The sequence below is a fragment of the Terrapene carolina genome, unplaced genomic scaffold (assembly GCF_002925995.2).
Source record: "Terrapene carolina triunguis isolate 2854851 unplaced genomic scaffold, T_m_triunguis-2.0 Scaffold85, whole genome shotgun sequence".
In the NCBI taxonomy this organism is placed as follows: Eukaryota; Metazoa; Chordata; order Testudines; family Emydidae; genus Terrapene; species Terrapene triunguis.
The window spans coordinates 14059842-14077760 of record NW_020664436.1 but is presented as its reverse complement, the minus strand read 5'-3'; the positions used below and the strand labels follow the sequence as shown (position 1 = coordinate 14077760).

The 17919-nt window shown below is 44.2% G+C and overlaps 1 protein-coding gene across 2 annotated transcripts in view; it reads left to right on the top strand.

The window, feature by feature from the left end:
- KIF26B (kinesin family member 26B) overlaps positions 1-17919 on the top strand; it is a 403870-nt gene that overhangs the window by 117306 nt on the left and 268645 nt on the right. For both annotated transcript variants that reach the window (XM_024210254.2, XM_024210253.2), the window contains exon 3: positions 7293-7826. In XM_024210254.2, the coding sequence (XP_024066022.1) occupies positions 7293-7826 (534 nt within the window). The remainder of the gene's footprint in view (positions 1-7292; positions 7827-17919) is intronic.

The window sequence follows — 17919 nt, the reverse complement described above, 5'->3', positions numbered from 1 at the left end:
CCGGCTGCCCTGCCCCCCCCCCCCACTGGGGGGGGGGCAGCCGGAGGCTTTTTTGCCTGGGGCGCCAAAAAAGCCAGAGCCGGCCCTGCTCTAGTGCCCTGCATTGCTGGTGTAGTCAGTACCTGCTGGTCTTCAGGTATAGTGAGGAGTTTTAGAATATCATACAACATCCCAAATATACTGCTGTGTTCCTTGAGCTGCATTACACTTTGTGCAATAGTCAGTTGAAGAATCTAGCACCTGGTTAAAGAATTCAACTTTGAATTGTTGTTTGGGGTCACTTATGGGATTATCCCGTGCCATGTAATCAAAGTGTCGTCTTCTTCGGTGACTCTTGTATTATTGAATGGGTGGGAAAATAGCTTCAGTGTGAAGTTCCTCTGTCAACTTCTGTGCACTCTTCAGAATGTTTTGAAATCCCTCATCTAACCAGTAAGACTGTAGGTATGACTTTTCTTTGTACAGTTGTTCCATTGCTCCAGATATATCAAGGTCAACATCTTGGAGTCTCTTGCTTACAACATTTATTTCAAATAGTATGTCATGCCACAACACTAAGCCACACAGAAATTTGAAGTTATGTATGTTTCTGGGGATTCCATTTCCCTCTGCCACTGTTCTCCCACAAACAGTTCCTGTAATAGCATTATCCTCCATAATGGCAACTATGGCATCATCTATCTTCCCAATTTGGTGTTTGATAGGCTTCATTGCCTCCACTCGACTTTCCCATCGTGTGGCACTCAGTGGTTTTAGTGTCAGAGAGGATGTTCCCAGATGTTGCTTCAAAATTTGCCATCGATGAGTTGATACATAGATGCTTTGAATTACATTAAAAAATTCAGCAGCCTCACTAGAAGCTGATGCTGCATCACTGATCACCAAGTTCAATGAATGAGAACTGCATGGGACAAAAAAAGCTCGATGGTTTAACTCTTGGATCCGTGTCTGCACTCCTCTGTTCTTTCCTCTCATGTTGGCACCATTATGGTTGCCATGACCTCTCATGTCAGCTATCGCAATTCCCGTATCTTCCAGCTTTTTAAGAAGCACATTTGTCATATGAGCTCCTGTAGTATCATCAATGTCAATACATTCTAGAAAATGCTCTCCGACAGTCACCATTGCAGGGGCATTTTCACTAGGTTCTGTTGTTGTTACAAAATGCACCATTAAAGTCATTTGTTCCCTATGGCTGATGTCAGGTGTGCAGTCCAGAATAACAGAATAATATCTTGCTGACTTCAGAACTGCCACGATCTTCTGTTTGACTATTGTTGCCAGTAACTGTATGATCTCATTTTGAATTGTTTTTCCAAAGTAGTGGTATTTGTACATTTCTTGGGTGGTGACTCTTCTTAGATGATCCTGGAGTACAGCATCAAACTCAGCCATCAGCTCCACAATTTTAAGGAAGTTTCCATTGTTTGGCACATACAGCTGATCTGAAGTGCCACGCAGTGCTAGGTTTTGGGTAGCAAGCATTCTCACAATGGCAATGAGCCTTTTCAGAACATTTTGCCAGTAAAGAGACTCTAATGCAATCTTCTCTTGATGCTGATCATCTATGGTGGCCTTTAACCATAGTCTCATCTCAAGCTCTTTCCACCTATGGAATGCTCTCTGGTGATTTGCTGCCTTCTCATGGCATGCCAGATTTCTAGCCAGATTTTTCCAGTCCTTTGTTCCTGTAGAACCCAAGGTGGCTGGAACATTAGACTGGAAGAGTGCAACAAAAACAGTATGCAGCATTCTGGGTTTTTGAGTACATAAGCCATGGCCTCGTGCCGCCCCCCCGCCGAGCGCCGCACCGCCAGAGCCTGCCCCCCACCCCGAGCGCCGCGCCATGCCGCCGGAACCCCCCCCCCGAGCGCCGCGCCCCGCGCCGCCCTCCCCCCCCCCCTGAGTCCCCCCCCCCCGGGCCCCCCCCTGCCCCGCGGAATGCCGCGCCGCGCTGCCCCCCCCCACCACCCCAAGATTGGCCGCCCCTTACCAGGAGCCGCCCCAAGCATGTGCTTGGTTGCCTGGTGCCTGGAGCCGGCCCTGTCCATTTGAGATGGAGATATGGATGCTGCAGTAGCTGCCAGGTCACCTGCACTCTGACTAACTGAAAGATCAGGCATCTCCTCACCACTCACATCCTCACTAGGGCCGGAAGGCTCACTGTGAACATTTGTCTGTGTATCTCAGGTGAGTGCCTTCCTGCTTAGATAGAACAGCTTCCTTTGCTTTCTTTCTTTTTCTGAATGCTGCCCCAGAGGGGCGTTTTTTTCTTTCACTCATGACTGCTGTTCTGTGCCAGCTATAGTGGCTCTCAACACTCAATTGAAGGGAACAAATAAGCAGGCTGGTAGCAGGGCCTGAGTGTGGGAAGATATCAGCGTCTTAAGGGCCTAGCTGGCTCCTACTACTTCAGTTGACTGCCTGTTCTCCTCGAGTGGGTTCAGGGAAGCAGCAGGAAACAGGAACCTCGCTCAGAAGCTGGTGTTAATCAGTCCAGGCTCCCTGGGGGTGCTAGAGAGGTACATAAGAGGCTCCTCCTCCTCTCTCTCCCTGCAGCTCCTGCTGCTTTCTGTTATTCCCTCTCGCCTTTTCTCCTGTCTGCCTGTTATGTCTCTTGTGCCCTCCTTCCTCCAGCACAGCATTCCACCATCTCTGTGCATCTAGAGCAGAGAAAATACATATACACCAGCAGCAGACACAATTTTCTATACTCTGGGTCCTAGTGGCGCCCCCCCATAGTCTGGCACCTGAGGCGGCTGCCTCAGTTCGCCTCCTGGTAAGGCCAGCCCTGTATCCCAGGTGTGTCGGGAATGTGAATTTGTAAGTACTTTTTAGTCGAAGGAAAAATACACTGCATTTACCTTCACACAAGAAAAGAGAGCAGAGGAGTTTACTTCTTAAGCAGAAACTAGCCACTTGGCTAGTGGGACAGTGCTTGGAGTGTATTTATACAATGGTGAAAACCATGTGTTTTTTTTTTTTAATCAGGGAAAGGGCCTCCCTTCCTGCCAATGTTTCTTAATTAGTTCTCTTACCCCCTGCTGGGAGGAGAGAGTCTGGAAACCACACTTCTTCCTGGACAGAGTTGTGTATCCCTTGATCTTTGTTCTCCTTCCCCTCATCCATCACCTTGTATGATTGATCACATATCAGCAGCCATTGCTGCTTGTACCTTTTTAAAAATAGAAGCTCTATGTGGAACTTTGTGAGTGACTCCAAGCAGGAGATGGCCCCCACCATCCAGCTGCCTCACTGACTCTTAATTCCTCTTCACCACTCTTTCTGACAGGCTAATAGCATCTTCTATAAATTAGTGTCAAAGAATACAACTGGATAAAAGAGACACTAGGTCCATTGGAGAATGGAGTCTTCTTCAGTAGAGTAGATTAAAACCATAATTGGGTGAACTTAAGGAATAACTACAGAAGTATTACAATTAGGGACAGCGTTTCAAAGTTAGATGTGCACAGTCACGCACATACTTTTCATGTGTGCAAAAATCTGGTACGCATAGCAGGTATTTCCACATACCTATGGTCTAATAGGTACCTAATTGGGCATGTGCATATGCAAATATCTGATTTGTGCCCATCATTCTCTCCTTATTTGCATGACCCACACCCCTGTAGCATCTGAGCTCCAAGCAAATATAGGTGTGCAACTGGGCATACGTAATGTTGAAATCTATCCTTTAAGTTCCCTTTTATAAGATCAGGGAGATGTGCACCAAGCCAGTTGGGAGGAAGCAGGGATTTTTTTCTGGCTTTGAGCTGCCATTTTAGTGATGAGATTGAAGTTCCGCCCAGAGCGGTGTAGCTAGCTTGTGTAAGTACTATAGTTTGTCCCAAACAGTGTGTTATGGGGTGCTTTTTAGAGGTAAGCAGCATGCTTTGCTAATGGGGAATGACCACAGCTGTCTCCCTTTCTTTCTGTGATGAGAGAGCTACAGTGATGTCAGGTAGAAAACAGGAATGTTCTCACGTGGAGTGAGTCCAGGAGTCAAAGCTTCAGGTATTGCTCAACTGCTCAGAATGGGGGGGGGGGAGGGGTGGAAGTCCCTTAAGTGAGAGTCTGAAACATAAAAGGAAAGTACTTTCCCTGATCCTCAACATTCAAAGCGAACAGGAAAGTCTTCCTGCAACCAGGGCAAACATACACCCACATTGTACTGTGTGAGTATTAATATTGCCAGTGCAGTGTGTTCAAGTAAAGCCACAACAGGTGTGTTCCCTACCGAGGAGATCATAGGGATGCAGGTGCACATAAATATAAAGTACTGAGCGTGTGGACGATGGGTTAGCACAGTGAACGCAGACATATTAGTATCCCTTCAGTACTTAGCGGTGTTGGTCAGGGACCAGGACACCGTTGTGCTAGATGCTGTACAAAAAAGCTTATAATTCACTGGCCAGGGATTTCAAATCCTGGCCAGGGTTCAAATCCTGGCTCTGCAATCTCTTCGGACAAATTTTAATCTCTCTGTGCCTCAATTTTTCATGTGTAAAATGAGGATAATAATCCTTACTTTACCCCACTCTGTTTTGTCTTGTCCATTTGGATGATGGGTTGTGGGCTCAGTTGGGGCCTCAAGGCATCAATATAATACAAATAATAGGTATTGTGTAACATAAACAGGATGGGACAAAGGAGGGGAAGGTAACAGTAATCAGAGCATGTTTTCCATAAGCTGACCGTGTGCACAGTTTAGATCACCGCTTGCCTAGATGTTATCAGTTTACTCACTTGAATTGCAGTTTTCATTGTGACCGATCTTCTGACGCCTTCAGACGCCTTAAGCTTCTTTGCCTGTTTAGTGTCAACTAGGTCCCCACACTACAATGCTGTTTATACTGGGGATGGGTGAACCAATTTTGCTGCAATAAAAGCCATCCTGAACCTTTGCCCTGAACTCAAACAAAGTCCTTTTTGTGATTCAAAAAAAGGAAAGGTGAATCTTTTGTGATATTTCAGTTTTGGAGCTCTGAACTCTTTGTTCCAGACAGGACTCGGAACAAGTGCCAAACTCCCCGGTATTTCTAGCCCTACCTGAAAGCTCTCAAGCAAACCTGTTGTCATGAGATTTAGTGCTGTTTTGCAGACCCCAACAGTTCTGATGATATGGATAGCCTTTCGGGCTCCTGGCACTTCTTGCAGTGAACATGAACTTCTTTTGAGGTTCATCCATCCCTAGTTAATACACTGGCAAGGACCAGTTACTTGCTGCTTATTAAAATAACCAGCATTCCCCCATGGAACTCCTGCAGATTACTTGCTGATAGAATGCTGAAGCCACAGTTGTCATGCAGCTGTTTCTCTGCAATCTTAAGTGTTTGCATGGGTGTCTCACTGAGAATGGAGATTTAACGTCCTCCATGTCAAAGGCAGTAAAGGATCCATCGGCCCAGTCAGACTTTCCTTTCCTGGCCCAACATTGCAACAGATCTGCCAATGCAGAAGAACAAAAATTAGTCAAGACTAATATTTTTAAGCCAGCATCCACTTAGAGGTCATGTTATGAGAACAGACTTTAGTCCACCCAAATCTGATTAATGTTTGGGGTATTAGTTTGCCTAGTGACACATTTTTCTAGCACCTGTACGTCTTTTGTTTTTGTTATATTATGTTTTTTTATATTTCGCGTCCTGAAACCAATGCAGAGCTATCCAATGGACTCTTGTCAGAATGGCAACACCATACATAAGGATCAAAAATCCAAAGTTGAGCCCGTCTTCCTAGTTTCTCCTCAGGAAGAGGAAAGATCTTCCTTTCTCACTCTGTTTATTATATCAGAATGATCTGATGTTTGTTTTTACACTGAGATGAAGCTGAAGTCATTGACACTCAGTATCTCTTAAAGCCACTGTGCTACTTGAATATTATTTATATCTTTCTGACACTTGCTTACTTTAGAAATGACCTTACAGTATTTCCTTGGAATACTTATTATAGTGTCCGGGAATTTCCATGCTGTACTGCTGCTGGATCTGAGCACTGTATGTAATTACTCTGGGTTCCAGCCCAATTGCCTAAGGGGTGGTTAACTTTCAAAGAACAATAACCAGCTCTGTGGCACTAGCTAGAGGAAGGTAGAACTGTCAGGGTGTTTCCCTGATGCATATCAAGCAAATTAGAAATAAGACCAAGATCTTAATCTTGCTACATAGAGAGCTTTTCTCAAGCACTGTGGTGAAAGTAGTTTCCCTTTCTGCATTACCTGGATGTAAATGAAGGGGGTGAAAACCTCCTATATTGCTGTTGAAATGGATAAGCTAGTTTACTTGCTCTGCAGCCATAGCTATGGTGGGCATTCTGTGGGATGGAAAATAAAATCTGACAACTGTTCTTCCCCATTTTTCCCTGATTCTTCACAGCAGTGTGACGAGTGGGGAGCTGCTGTACAACACAGTTATTGTCTTCTGACACACTTTGATGCTCTGACCCCCTTGTGCACTGAATAGAAGTGACCAGCCTGAGGCTTGATCAGATCTCAGCCCCCTGTTGTTTCCCCATCAGTTTATATGACTCTCTTGGGCTTCTGCTGCTAGAACTGCTCTTTTTGCTGCTGTGCATAAAAAGGCACCATGATTTATGAATCAATTAATCACTGCATGCTGAGGAGCTCTTCACGGTAGTTAAACAGAGAAAATAAAATGCTTGAGTATATAATAAAGACGGATTGTAATTAATATGACCCTCCCACTTATGAACCCTTCCTTCCATGCCTTATACTCTCCACTCCTCCTTTCCCACTATGTGCATACTAGCTTGCCTTGGTTTGCATCCCTTGAGTTTTGTTTAAAAAAAAAAAAAAATTGTGAAACTGTTTTCCTGGTTTTCACCCAGCTCTTTTAGCTGTCAAAGACCAAATACTGACCTCTAGATAGACTGTGAAGCTTATCAGCCGTTTGACTTCAGTGGAGTTAGGCTCTATGTCACCTGTGTAACTGAGAGCAGATTTCATTCAAGCCAGCAGTGGGGTAGAGCAGGTTAATTCATTCTCTCTGCCATACACTGAGGTTTGCGATGGAATAAAGAATATTTAAATACATTTGCCATTTCTCTGTATTTGAAGTAAAAGAGAAGGTTTCTCCTGAACACATCCTAGTTTCTAATTTTCGTTTAACTCTTCTGCTGGCATATGTTCACTGTATCAAATGGCCTTTGTTTGCTTTTTAAGCTTATCTCATAAATTGCCTTTTGAAATGCACAATCCTCAGCAGAAATGTTTCACTGCAATGATCCTGGTTAAACGTTCTCTTCCCCCCTCCCCCCCTCTGCTTGGCTTTCAGGACCCAGCTTTCTCTTCGGTGATCCACGACAAACTCCAAGTTCCCAACACCATTCGGAAGGCATGGAACGAGAGGGACAACAGATGCGATGTTTGTGCCACCCACCTAAACCAGCTGAAGCAGGAGGCCATTCAGATGGTGCTGACGCTTGAGCAGGCTGCCAACACCGAACAGTATGATGCCTCACCAGGCTCTCCCCCACCCCTCTCCAATATTCCCACCTTAGTGGGTTCCCGACATATGGGCAGCTTGCAGCCCAGAGACTGGGCATACATGCCCACTTCCTACACTACTGCTAATTACACAGGCTTTGTGGCCAACAAGCACAGTGGGAAGCCCAACAGCCTGGGGATCGTCAATGGGTTGGAGAAGAAAAATGGTTCCCCTGGACACCAGGCCAAGGTCAGCCTACAAATGGCTACCAGCCCCAGCAATGGCAACATCCTAAACTCTGTAGCTATCCAGGCTCATCAGTACCTTGACGGCACCTGGTCCTTGTCGAGAACAAATGGGGTCACCCTGTATCCGTACCAGGTAAGTGGCTTAAAAATGTTTGTTTAAACACTTTAATAATCTTAATCATACTAACATCTCTTTCCCAGCCTCACACTGTGGGAATGATCCTACAAACATGTACTTCTGCTTTAAAAATGTGGGTATTCCCATTGAGTATGCATGGTATTAAGCACTGTGAGCCAGATTTTCCACAGCGACTGAAGATGCAGCTAGTTACCTAATCTGCTTGGGTGCTTTTGAAAATACCATGAGATGCCGAACTCCCCTCTTTTGGAAATTCTACTGGGTATCTATCTCCATGTTTAGGCCCCTAAATACATCTGAAAATCTGGCCCTGTGCTCAGTAATAAGCATTTGCAGGGTAAGTCTCTCTGTTGCTATTTTAATACTTATCAGCTATGAGAGTAGTTACTATTATGGTAAGAAAAAAATAAGTGAATGAGGAGCGTTGAGACATCAGTTTTATCACACATAGAAAAGGGCTGGGTCAAAAAATAAGAGCGTATTTAAAATTATTTTAGCTGGAAAATATATGTGACTTTACAGTTTCCTGAATCACATCTGGAGATGTCAGTATGTGACATGGACTATGCAGTTTGATCTAAGAAAAAACTAGACCTGAGCAAAGAGTGGATAAAAAAAAATGTGAATTATTGTTTGAATAGGAAAAGTAATTTCAATTTGACTGTGTTCCCAACTTTTTGCCTTCATTTTCTATGAGCACTTGGATGGTTGAGTTTTAGTGTGGTGAACAACAACAATAGTACACTCATAGGCATAGAGTTATATGGGCCTGTGGTGCCTGTGCTCCACCAACATTTAGGAATGTGGGCCTGGCTCCACCAATGTTTGGGCTTACCGCGCTTTGGGGGGCCCTGCGCTTCAGGGGTCCAGGGCAGCCTGGGCAGCTAGTGGAGGGCCTGGAGCTGGCAGCAGCAAGCGACCCAGCCCCAGCCTGCCCTACTCCGCTCTGCCAGCCCCGCTGGCTCCCAGCGTCGCTTGGGGGAGGGGCCAGAAGCTGAAAAGGGGCGGGGCCGGCACCTTGGGGGAAGGGGTGGAATGGGGGCAGAGCAGGAGCGGGCCGGGGTCGGGTCACTCACTGCTGTCGGTGCCAAGACCCCCCGCTAATCCTCCAGGCTGCCCTGGACCCCGCGTCCCCCTGAAGCATGGGGCCTGGGGTGTTTGCCCTGGTCCGTCCTATGGACAGGACGGCTCTGGGTCCAGGGCGGCCTGGGGGATTAGCGGGGGGCCTTGCGCCAGCAGCAGCAAGCGACTTGGCCCCAGCCCATCCCTGCTCCACCCCCATTCCACCCTTTCCCCCAAGTCCCCGCCCCGCCTTTTTCTGGCTTCTGCCCCCTCCCCCAAGCGATGCTGGGAGCTGGTGGAGTGGGACAGGCTGGGGCCAGGTCGCTCGCTGCTGCCGGTGCCAGGCCCCCCCAAACCTCTCAGGCCGCCCTGGACTCCGCGCCTCCCTGAAGCGCTCTGGATCCCGCGTCCCCCTGAAGCTCTCCGCGTCCCCCCACAGGCTCTGCTTGGACCCGTTCTGGATACCACCAAAAATTATATAAACGTGGCCCCTTTGAGTACACTTATGGACCTCTGTCCATGACCACACTGTACAACTTTATTCGAGGAGTCTAAGAGCTCCACGGGGTTATTACTGATCTGGTGCAGCCAGGTTAAGCATATGTGGCCCCATGGCTGGTGCCAATCCATCATATTTTAAGTCTGAAAGCTCAAATATTTGATTTTATTTCTTCAAATGTCTAAAGTCAATGGCAGGGCTAATAGGGTATGTGTGGCATCTTTTCAAGCATTTTGTGCAATCAGCGAAAGGAGATGTTTGCCATGAATTTTCACATGGGACTAGAGAGTGAGCCTGTCCTGCACTCACCTGGCATAGACTGGGCACAGCTTCCTGCTCTGGGCCTTGCAACATGGTGCACACTACGCTCTGAAATTTGGCCTGGCCTCCCAACTGTCCAGAGGGGTGCCGGGCCAAACCTGAATGGCGCTGCAACCGAATGTGCCAGGTTGCAATGCTAATCACTCAGATATGATCCAGCTGCTCCTCCGTCATGACGGAGAAGTGGCTGGGGCAAACCTGAATGGAACTGTGACCCCATATACCAGGTTGCAATGCCGGGCTTAGCCCCTGGGAAAGGAGCCACCTCTGCAGGGTGCGTGTGGGGCAGGCTCACTTTCCAGTCCAACGTCCTGTGGTTGCAAACCTTGCCTCCGCAATTGTCTAAAATGTAACTATTGATGCCGATCTTGTGGTGTCCATTGCTATGCAATAAGGTGAAATCACAACGTAATGCAAAAGGACTGCATGATGATCTGTCCACCTCAGCCTAGCCCCTTCTCAACAGACTTGCAAAAGAGAATAAATATGGGCTTTGCAGTGAGCCAGGAGACTAACAAATCTGGGCACTGGTGGGCCGGTCATTGATGAACATGAATTTTAAATTCTGTATTCAGTTGTTATATTCAAAAATTAAAATTCTTTCAGTATTGGTTAGTTATGGTAATAAGGGAACAGAAATGGCAGCCTGTGTCATTTAATTATCAAAAAGCATGGATTTCAAAGTTTGAATATTTGCCTCTGACTGTTCAAGTTATTTGCTTCAGTAGAATAATTTTGGGATGAAATTTATGAGTAATTCTGAATGGTGAATAAATGTGAGAATTTTGTGTTCCGCCTGTGTACATTCTGTGTACAGAAAATAGATAAAATCTGTTGAATACGTTATGTTACACATGATCTCAGATTATCAGAACAGTTTTAGATCTGTCTCTCCAATTTCTTATATATATATTTCTTATATAAAAATATTCATTGGTTGGAAGAGAGCGAGAATATCCTGCTGGGAAAAGTGCTAGGAGACCATATCAGTTTTCCCAGCTCAGTTAGAACCCTGACAATGAACCTAATTTTCCTGGCCTGAAGGTAAAGTGAAAAAAAAATTGCTCTAGCCACTTGCCTGAGAATATTTTCTTGTATTGAATATTTCTCCTGCACCTAATAATGAAACACCCTCACTATGCAATAGCTAACAGAATCAGACAAAAGTCTCCTTGGAATAAAGAGCATTATGTTTCCAGCAGTGGTTCAGTGCCTTCCTATGTCATAATTTTGTCAAACTGATGCCCAGGGACAAGAGCTGTGGGACTGGCTAGACTTAATGGCTCCTGGTGTGGGCATCTCCCCATTGTAAATTAGCTTTAGTCAGATAGTCTAGACAACCTGCCAGAAACAGTTGAGTGCTTTGAAAATTGACCTTATTTTTCCTACTAATATACCCACCTCTCCAAAAAGGGGAAACCCTGGCTCATAAGCCATACCATTCTGTGCCCTCAAGGCAATTTCACACACTAAGAAATATCCTAGTTACAGTACTTCCAAGAGCGTTATTCAACCTTCCTGGTGGAAAATCATTTCCAGTCTCTGCCTAAACCCAGAGCCCTGTGTAGGATACAGGGAATGAATGACAGCACTGCTTTGTTCATATTGAGAACAATGGGAATGAAATGACCTGTGATTGTTTCCCAGGGCTGTGCTTCTGAAGCAGCATGTGGGGGGGCGGGGAAGAGAGAGAGAGAGAGAGAGAGAGAGAGAGAGAGAGTTTCCACTATTTTCACAGAATAAGTCAAAAATTACCATCTGAAAGTGTGTAAAATGGGTGTGAATTCAAAAGCTCCCCGCTTTAATAACTTACTCTATGCTCATAGGCTAAAAACCAACTTTTCTAGCTCTGAATCTCTATTTAACAGCTGACCCATGTTTCTGTAGTGGGCTGAATCTAAATCCCAGTTAAAACTTGGTGACTCAGTTCAATTTCCAGTCTTCAGACAAGAGACTTGTATACCAAAAAAAAGAAAGGGGAGGGAGGAAGAGCAAATTTTTACATTCAACAGTTTTTTCTTTTCTTTCTATGTGACTTCTTAGTAAACAGGTAATCGGGTGTTTTGATCGGGGGCAAAAATTATATTTCCCACAAGTTTCTTCTATTCAGTATTATGCATACAATTAAGAAACTAATAATGGCCAAATCCAAACTGGATTTGAGCCAGATCCTGAAGTTCACACTCAGGGTAAAATTCTCCCCTGTGCAGAGTATCAGCACAAGGCGTATGCACTATAAGTGCTTAGTTGTGTCTTAAATGGGGTAAAGATTTTGTGTGGGCCCTTTGCATATGGGTGAATTTAACCCTGAGTTTATACTCATTCCTTACACAGGGGAACACTAGCTGATGTCCAAGGGAATTTGCCTGAGCAAGGACCTCAGGATTTGGCCAGTTGATGATAATACACCTTACAGGATACCACCCTAATCAGTACATTTCTATTGTTCATTGATTGCCATGTTATCATTTACAATGAGTGGGAAAACTTTACAGCTGTAAGGATATGACTGTTCATTTTGTTAAGAATCCCAAAGCCCCAGTGTTTTTATAAAAATGAGGCAGAGCAACAATTTTATCAAGAAAGTGTCACAATTAAATTGTCAGCGACTGTATGGAAACTTCATTATTCATTATCTATGTAAAGCTGTTAATGTATCTGTAAAAATGACACTGTTGGGCCACATTAAAGAAGCCACTAAAATCTGAGTCATTAGCAATTAGAATTTCTGTTTTTAGTTTAAGCATGGGAGCCTGTACCATTATTCTCAAGGTTTTTGGTTGGGGACACTTCCTAGTTCAGTGGTTCCAAATCCTTTTTCTCTTTTGGATCTGCACCTGTGAACCCTTACATGTGTCTGGGCCTTAAGTAGAGCTGATCAAAATTTTTTCCATGAAACAGTTTAAAAAAAAGTTTCATCAAGATCCAAACATTCTTGTGGGAACATATCTATTAGAAATGAAACTGTTGGTGGGGAAAAAGTTGAAACATTTCATGTCAATAGTGTTTTGGTTAATTTCATTTTGACTTTTATATAAGTCAAAATGAAATGAATTGAGACAACACTATCTAAATGAAATGTTTTGATGGTCCTGAATCAAAATGTTGTTTGGTGGGATATTTTTAAATTTGGCTTTTCATTCCAAATTGGAACAATTATTTTTTTTAAAATGCTGGAATTTTCTCACAGAATGGAAATCACAATTCTTGCCCATCTTTAGTTTTAGGGCATACTCTCACAAAACTCCCTCTGATACCCAGTTTTGGGTGGAAGCGTTAACAACAACAACAACAACAACAAATATAAGTGGCCTGCCAGAGCTTACTCTTGAACTTGGAGGATTCTAGTGCTGCTCTCTGCTTTGAAGAGAGTTCTCAAAGCTTTTATATCCTGAACTGGAACTCCCTTCTTCTCTGGTTGCCAGCTTGAGTCAGTAGACAAACTCTCCATCTTTATGCAGGGTCCTAGAACCTGGATTACATTATTTAGATTGACACATGTATTGTACTGTTCTAGATTATTTTAAAAAAAGAATTTGGTAGTTACTGAGTGAGCAGTGTGTGTCAGAGAGAGGGAGGGTTAGTGAGAAAGACAAGTCAAAAGAAGTTTAAAGAAGCGTGAAGTGGCATGTTGTACTGGAGAAGGAAAGCTATTCCAGGCCTGGGGTGGACAGTGAGCAAAAAGGCAGAGACACAAACACAGAGGAGATGAGGACCGCTGTAGGCAGGATGAGCACCACGTGTTCAGTTCCTTCATGTTGGGGACATGGAGCTTGGACTTGACCTGGAAAGGGGCAGAAAGCCAGTGGAGAGATTTGAGTGGGGGTGGGGGGAATGTATCCCTTTCTCTTAGTCCACTAAAAAGCATCCCTTTCGAAACCAAAAACCTAGACTGCAGAGAGCCTGCTAGCCCTGGGCGTAATGATATAGTGTGTATTCAGAGAGCTATCAAAGGCTTTGTTTGTGTACGATTCATGAAAGCTTACAGTACATACTTTGTGTTTCCTCTTTATCTGTGATGTGTGTTTATAACCGCACTGTTCTCGATGAAAGTACAAGTTAGTTCTGGAGCTTTGCAGTGATGAATGATTTGTTTGGGGTTGATTTTGGTCACGGCTGCCTTGTAACACACTAACTCTTTCAGGCACAGCCTTTTTGCAAGAAATTGGTAATGATTAGAGTTTGGCATAAGATATAAAGTTCAAACCTGGATCAAAACACTGTGTGTGGGGTATTCAGATCTGGGGGTTTGATTCAAGCTCTTTCAAGTCTCTGCTCTCTAATTTCTTTCCCTTTCACTTGCTGATGATGATAAACACATACAGCAGGAAAAGGCTGAAGTGTTAATGATCATTATGACAGAGCTAGGCTAATTTAATTGCTTCTAAAGCCTATAACAGGAGGTACCTAAATCATACTTTTGATTCAATTTGCAGATTAACAGGTGTTTAGTGTAAATATCATATTACACACAGTCTTACAGAGGTAGCGCTGCTTTGTCAAAGCATGAACATAGCAAGCAAAGGAAAAGAGAGAAGTGCCTACCACACCCTGTGACCACACTTCTCAAGATATTGCTGTTCTTACAGAAGGATTAGCAAAGCACTATGCTGGAGATAGGATAGGGGTGTCCTGGGCATGGCCTCTGCACCAGCAGCAGAGAAGGTGGTAGCCTAGAAGCCTGTTATCCCAGTTTTGTGCCCTTCCACTGAGGACTCCAGTACGTTGGCTGTATGGCCAAAATCATTCAGTGATACAACACCAGATGATCTGGCCCTTTATTATTATTTGTATTACAGTAACACCTAGAGGCTCTATTATACTAGGTGCTCTATAAACTCAGAGCAAGAGACAATCCCTGCCCCAAAGAGCGTGGGGCAGATGAGAGACAAAAGGTGGGAGGGGAAACAGGCACAGAGAGGTTAAGTGACTTGTCCATAGTCACACCACATGACTGGGAATAGAATCCAGGTCTCCTGAATCCATCTACTTGCATGGAGGAGTAGTGGCCGCATAGAGGAAGAGTGGCTCCTTTCTCCCATGAGCTGTGACTCCGGTCTATCAGGCAGGGACCCTTGCTTGGGTGCATAAGGCAGTAGACAATCGTCCCCTTACCTAGTCAGGTTTTGGTATAGACATTTTGTATGACTCATGTTTAAACCAATACAGTTCCTGTGTTATCTGAAAGGCCTTCTGCATTTTGGTGGTAAGGCTCTCTTGCAAGAATTAGAGACCTTTGTTAGTCCCTGCTACCAAATGGCTGATGGTGAATATGCTGGACAAATAGCTTGTGTGTGTGTGTGTTGTTTCAGTTTGTGGTTTGGATGCTAACAAACTAACGAAAATCTTTAGACAATGATCCCAGTATAGAGCACACAAACCAGGAATTTGATTTCACAAAGTGGCCAACTGTCCCTTGGTGGACCCAGAAGAACAAGCTGATTAGCATTAAAACAAAATTTCCTAATCTAATCCTAGCTCCTGCCAGCCCCACCCTCCACACTTTTTTTTATATATATATATATATATATGAAACATCTTTTCTTTGAATAGACCAATATCCTTTTTACATCAAATCACTGATAATTAGATACACAGTGACATTAGCGGGGTCATAAGTCATCAGCTGACCTTCTTTCCATGAAACGATCAGTCAAGCTTGTGTATTAGCGTAACTGGCTAATTATATTTGAATTTTTTTTCAAACTAATGCACTCATTGTATCCTGACTCATCCCATCAGGATGGGAAAGTTCAGAATTCCATGCTAATTGTAATTTTTTTACAATTACTCTGGCGTGATTTGATGTCACATGGCATTTTTCTGCATGGCTTAATGACCCCTAGAATCATTACTCTTTCCTTCATGATATTACACTGACCAAGGGAAGTGAGAGGTAAAGGGTATCCCATGGATTGAAAAGAGCTAAGGAGGCTTATCCTATGAGTATGAGAGCCCCATGACTCAGCTGTGATGTGAAAAAGAAATCTATGGGCTCTGAGAGGAGTGAGATAATCCTGTAATTTAGTGAAAGCCATGAAACCACAATTAGTGAGGATTTGGAGTCTTGATTTCCTCCCCTGCGCCATAGCTTAGGAAACTTGTCTGGATGTGAGTCTGTCATGGAATAAGAGTGACAATGTCCCTGCACTGATTACCTGCTATAGCTGGGTAAAAGTATCGGTTGGAGGAAGTGGGAGTAACGGGAAGGAAAAATTAGCTAGAGTTATGGTAGGGAATGAGACCCAATATGCCTGACTTGACTGTGAGTACCTCATAAATAACTGACCTACTGTATCTGCTGTCAGTATGTTGATTACCAGAACCTAATGTCGCTGAAAACATCATTTACCAGCCATTGTTTTCAGAGACTTAATAATGAAGTCCATCCCTATACAGCACATTATGCTTAAATACTTTGCTGAACTGCGGCCTTACAGTTTAAAGGGTATCTTGGACAGCCAATTAATGGAGATGAGCCACAACCAAAGCCCTGGAATTGAACACTCCTAAACTTTGGAGGTGTTCAGAATCTGAATTTTGCAGCTTATCCCTATCGCCCCAGATATCTAATTTACCTTTAGACCAACGGAAAATCTGTGTTTCTTCTCTGAGTAATCACCCTATGGGTGCTCCACATCAGGTGCGCATTAATTTCATTAGCAATGTCCATTCGGCTGGTGCATGCACCGATGATATCCAGGTGCCCCGCACTGAGGTTCTCTCAGGCTGCATGAGTGAACTGCCCTCAGTTCCTTCTCAACCACCGTCCACCTCAGCCTGAGACAGAGTTTAGCATGTCTGCTTTGTGCGTACTTCGGCTATTGCTGAGGTTGTTATTTTTGTTCTTAATTTAGTTATCTTAGTTAGTAGAGTAGTTAGTAGTTCTGGTTTGAGAAAAAGTCAGCTATGGATGATGGAGTGCCCTCTTTGCCCTGCTCTGGAGCCAGGTTAGGAGAACTCCTGCACATCAGTCCCCGAGGGTCTCTAGTGCCCCTTCAGCTTTGGCACAACATTGCCCCAGAAGGGGGAAATCCTCAGAGATCTTGTCAAAACATTCTCAGAGGAGGAGCTCTAATTCCCTTCCCAAGAATCCCACCTCAAAAAGACCTTGTTCACTGACCTGATCAACAGCCTGAGATGTCATCCCCTGAGGCTCAGTTCTGTAGAAGGGGCTGTGTCACCCTCTGCCTTGTAACTCTGGGTGTCTCTTAGTGATTTGCTGCTCTAGCTCCCAACCTGGGCTGCTCACAGTCTTCCAGCATGAATGTCTGCGTATAGCTGCACCTCTGACCCCATCAGCTTGCCAGCCACACACACCAGTTCATGCTCTGTCTTCCACCAGCTTTGGTTACTACTTCCAGGAATGTCCAGACCTCTCCTGGACAGTTCAGATATTTATATCCAATGTCCCTGTAAAGCGTCAATATTTAACAGTTTGTTACTTTAACTGGAGTTACCAAACAGTTAAGCACACAGCACTCGATTGGTTTCGATTAAAAACAAAACAAGTTTATTAACAAAAGCAGATAGGATTTTAAGTGAAAATTCAGGTATGAGAGAGAGAGTTTGAAATGGTTGCAAGCAAATAAAAATGAAAACACACCTAAAAGTCTAAAGCTTAATCTAGCAAAGCTTTGGTTCAAGGCTTTGTTTAAGATGGCCTTTCTCACCAGAGTCTTCCAGCAAGATGGTGACTGATGGAAGGTCAGAATCTCTCCCAGAGGCCCAAAGGTGCTGATGCCTTTGTCTTCATAGATGAAAGAGAACACTGGGTTTTCTGCCCCCCTTTTTTTGTGGTCCAGTGAAGCTTTGAAATGGATTCTGCTGAAGGTTACCCCTCAAAGCAAAGTTTATCCAAACCGTGAGGAGGCGACATGGAATCTGGTAGTGAAGGAAGCTCCAGGCTCTTTCTTCCCATACTTGTGTTTGCTAAAATGCAAATTATTCTGTTTCCTGCCATCTCCTCTCCTTGCTGTCTTGCTGGCCCTGTTTACTACTTTTATGTAAATTAAGGTAAACGTACATTCCTTTGTTTAGGATAAGCCAGTTTAACAATTTTTTGCTTAGGCAGAACTGTCTGGGATTGAACATCTGCTAATAGCATCATACAGGGGGAATTCTTAACTTTAGATATAATGTTGCTACATATATTTCACCAGGATATTATTGACCAGTTAGTGTTCCAATGATACCTCACAAGGC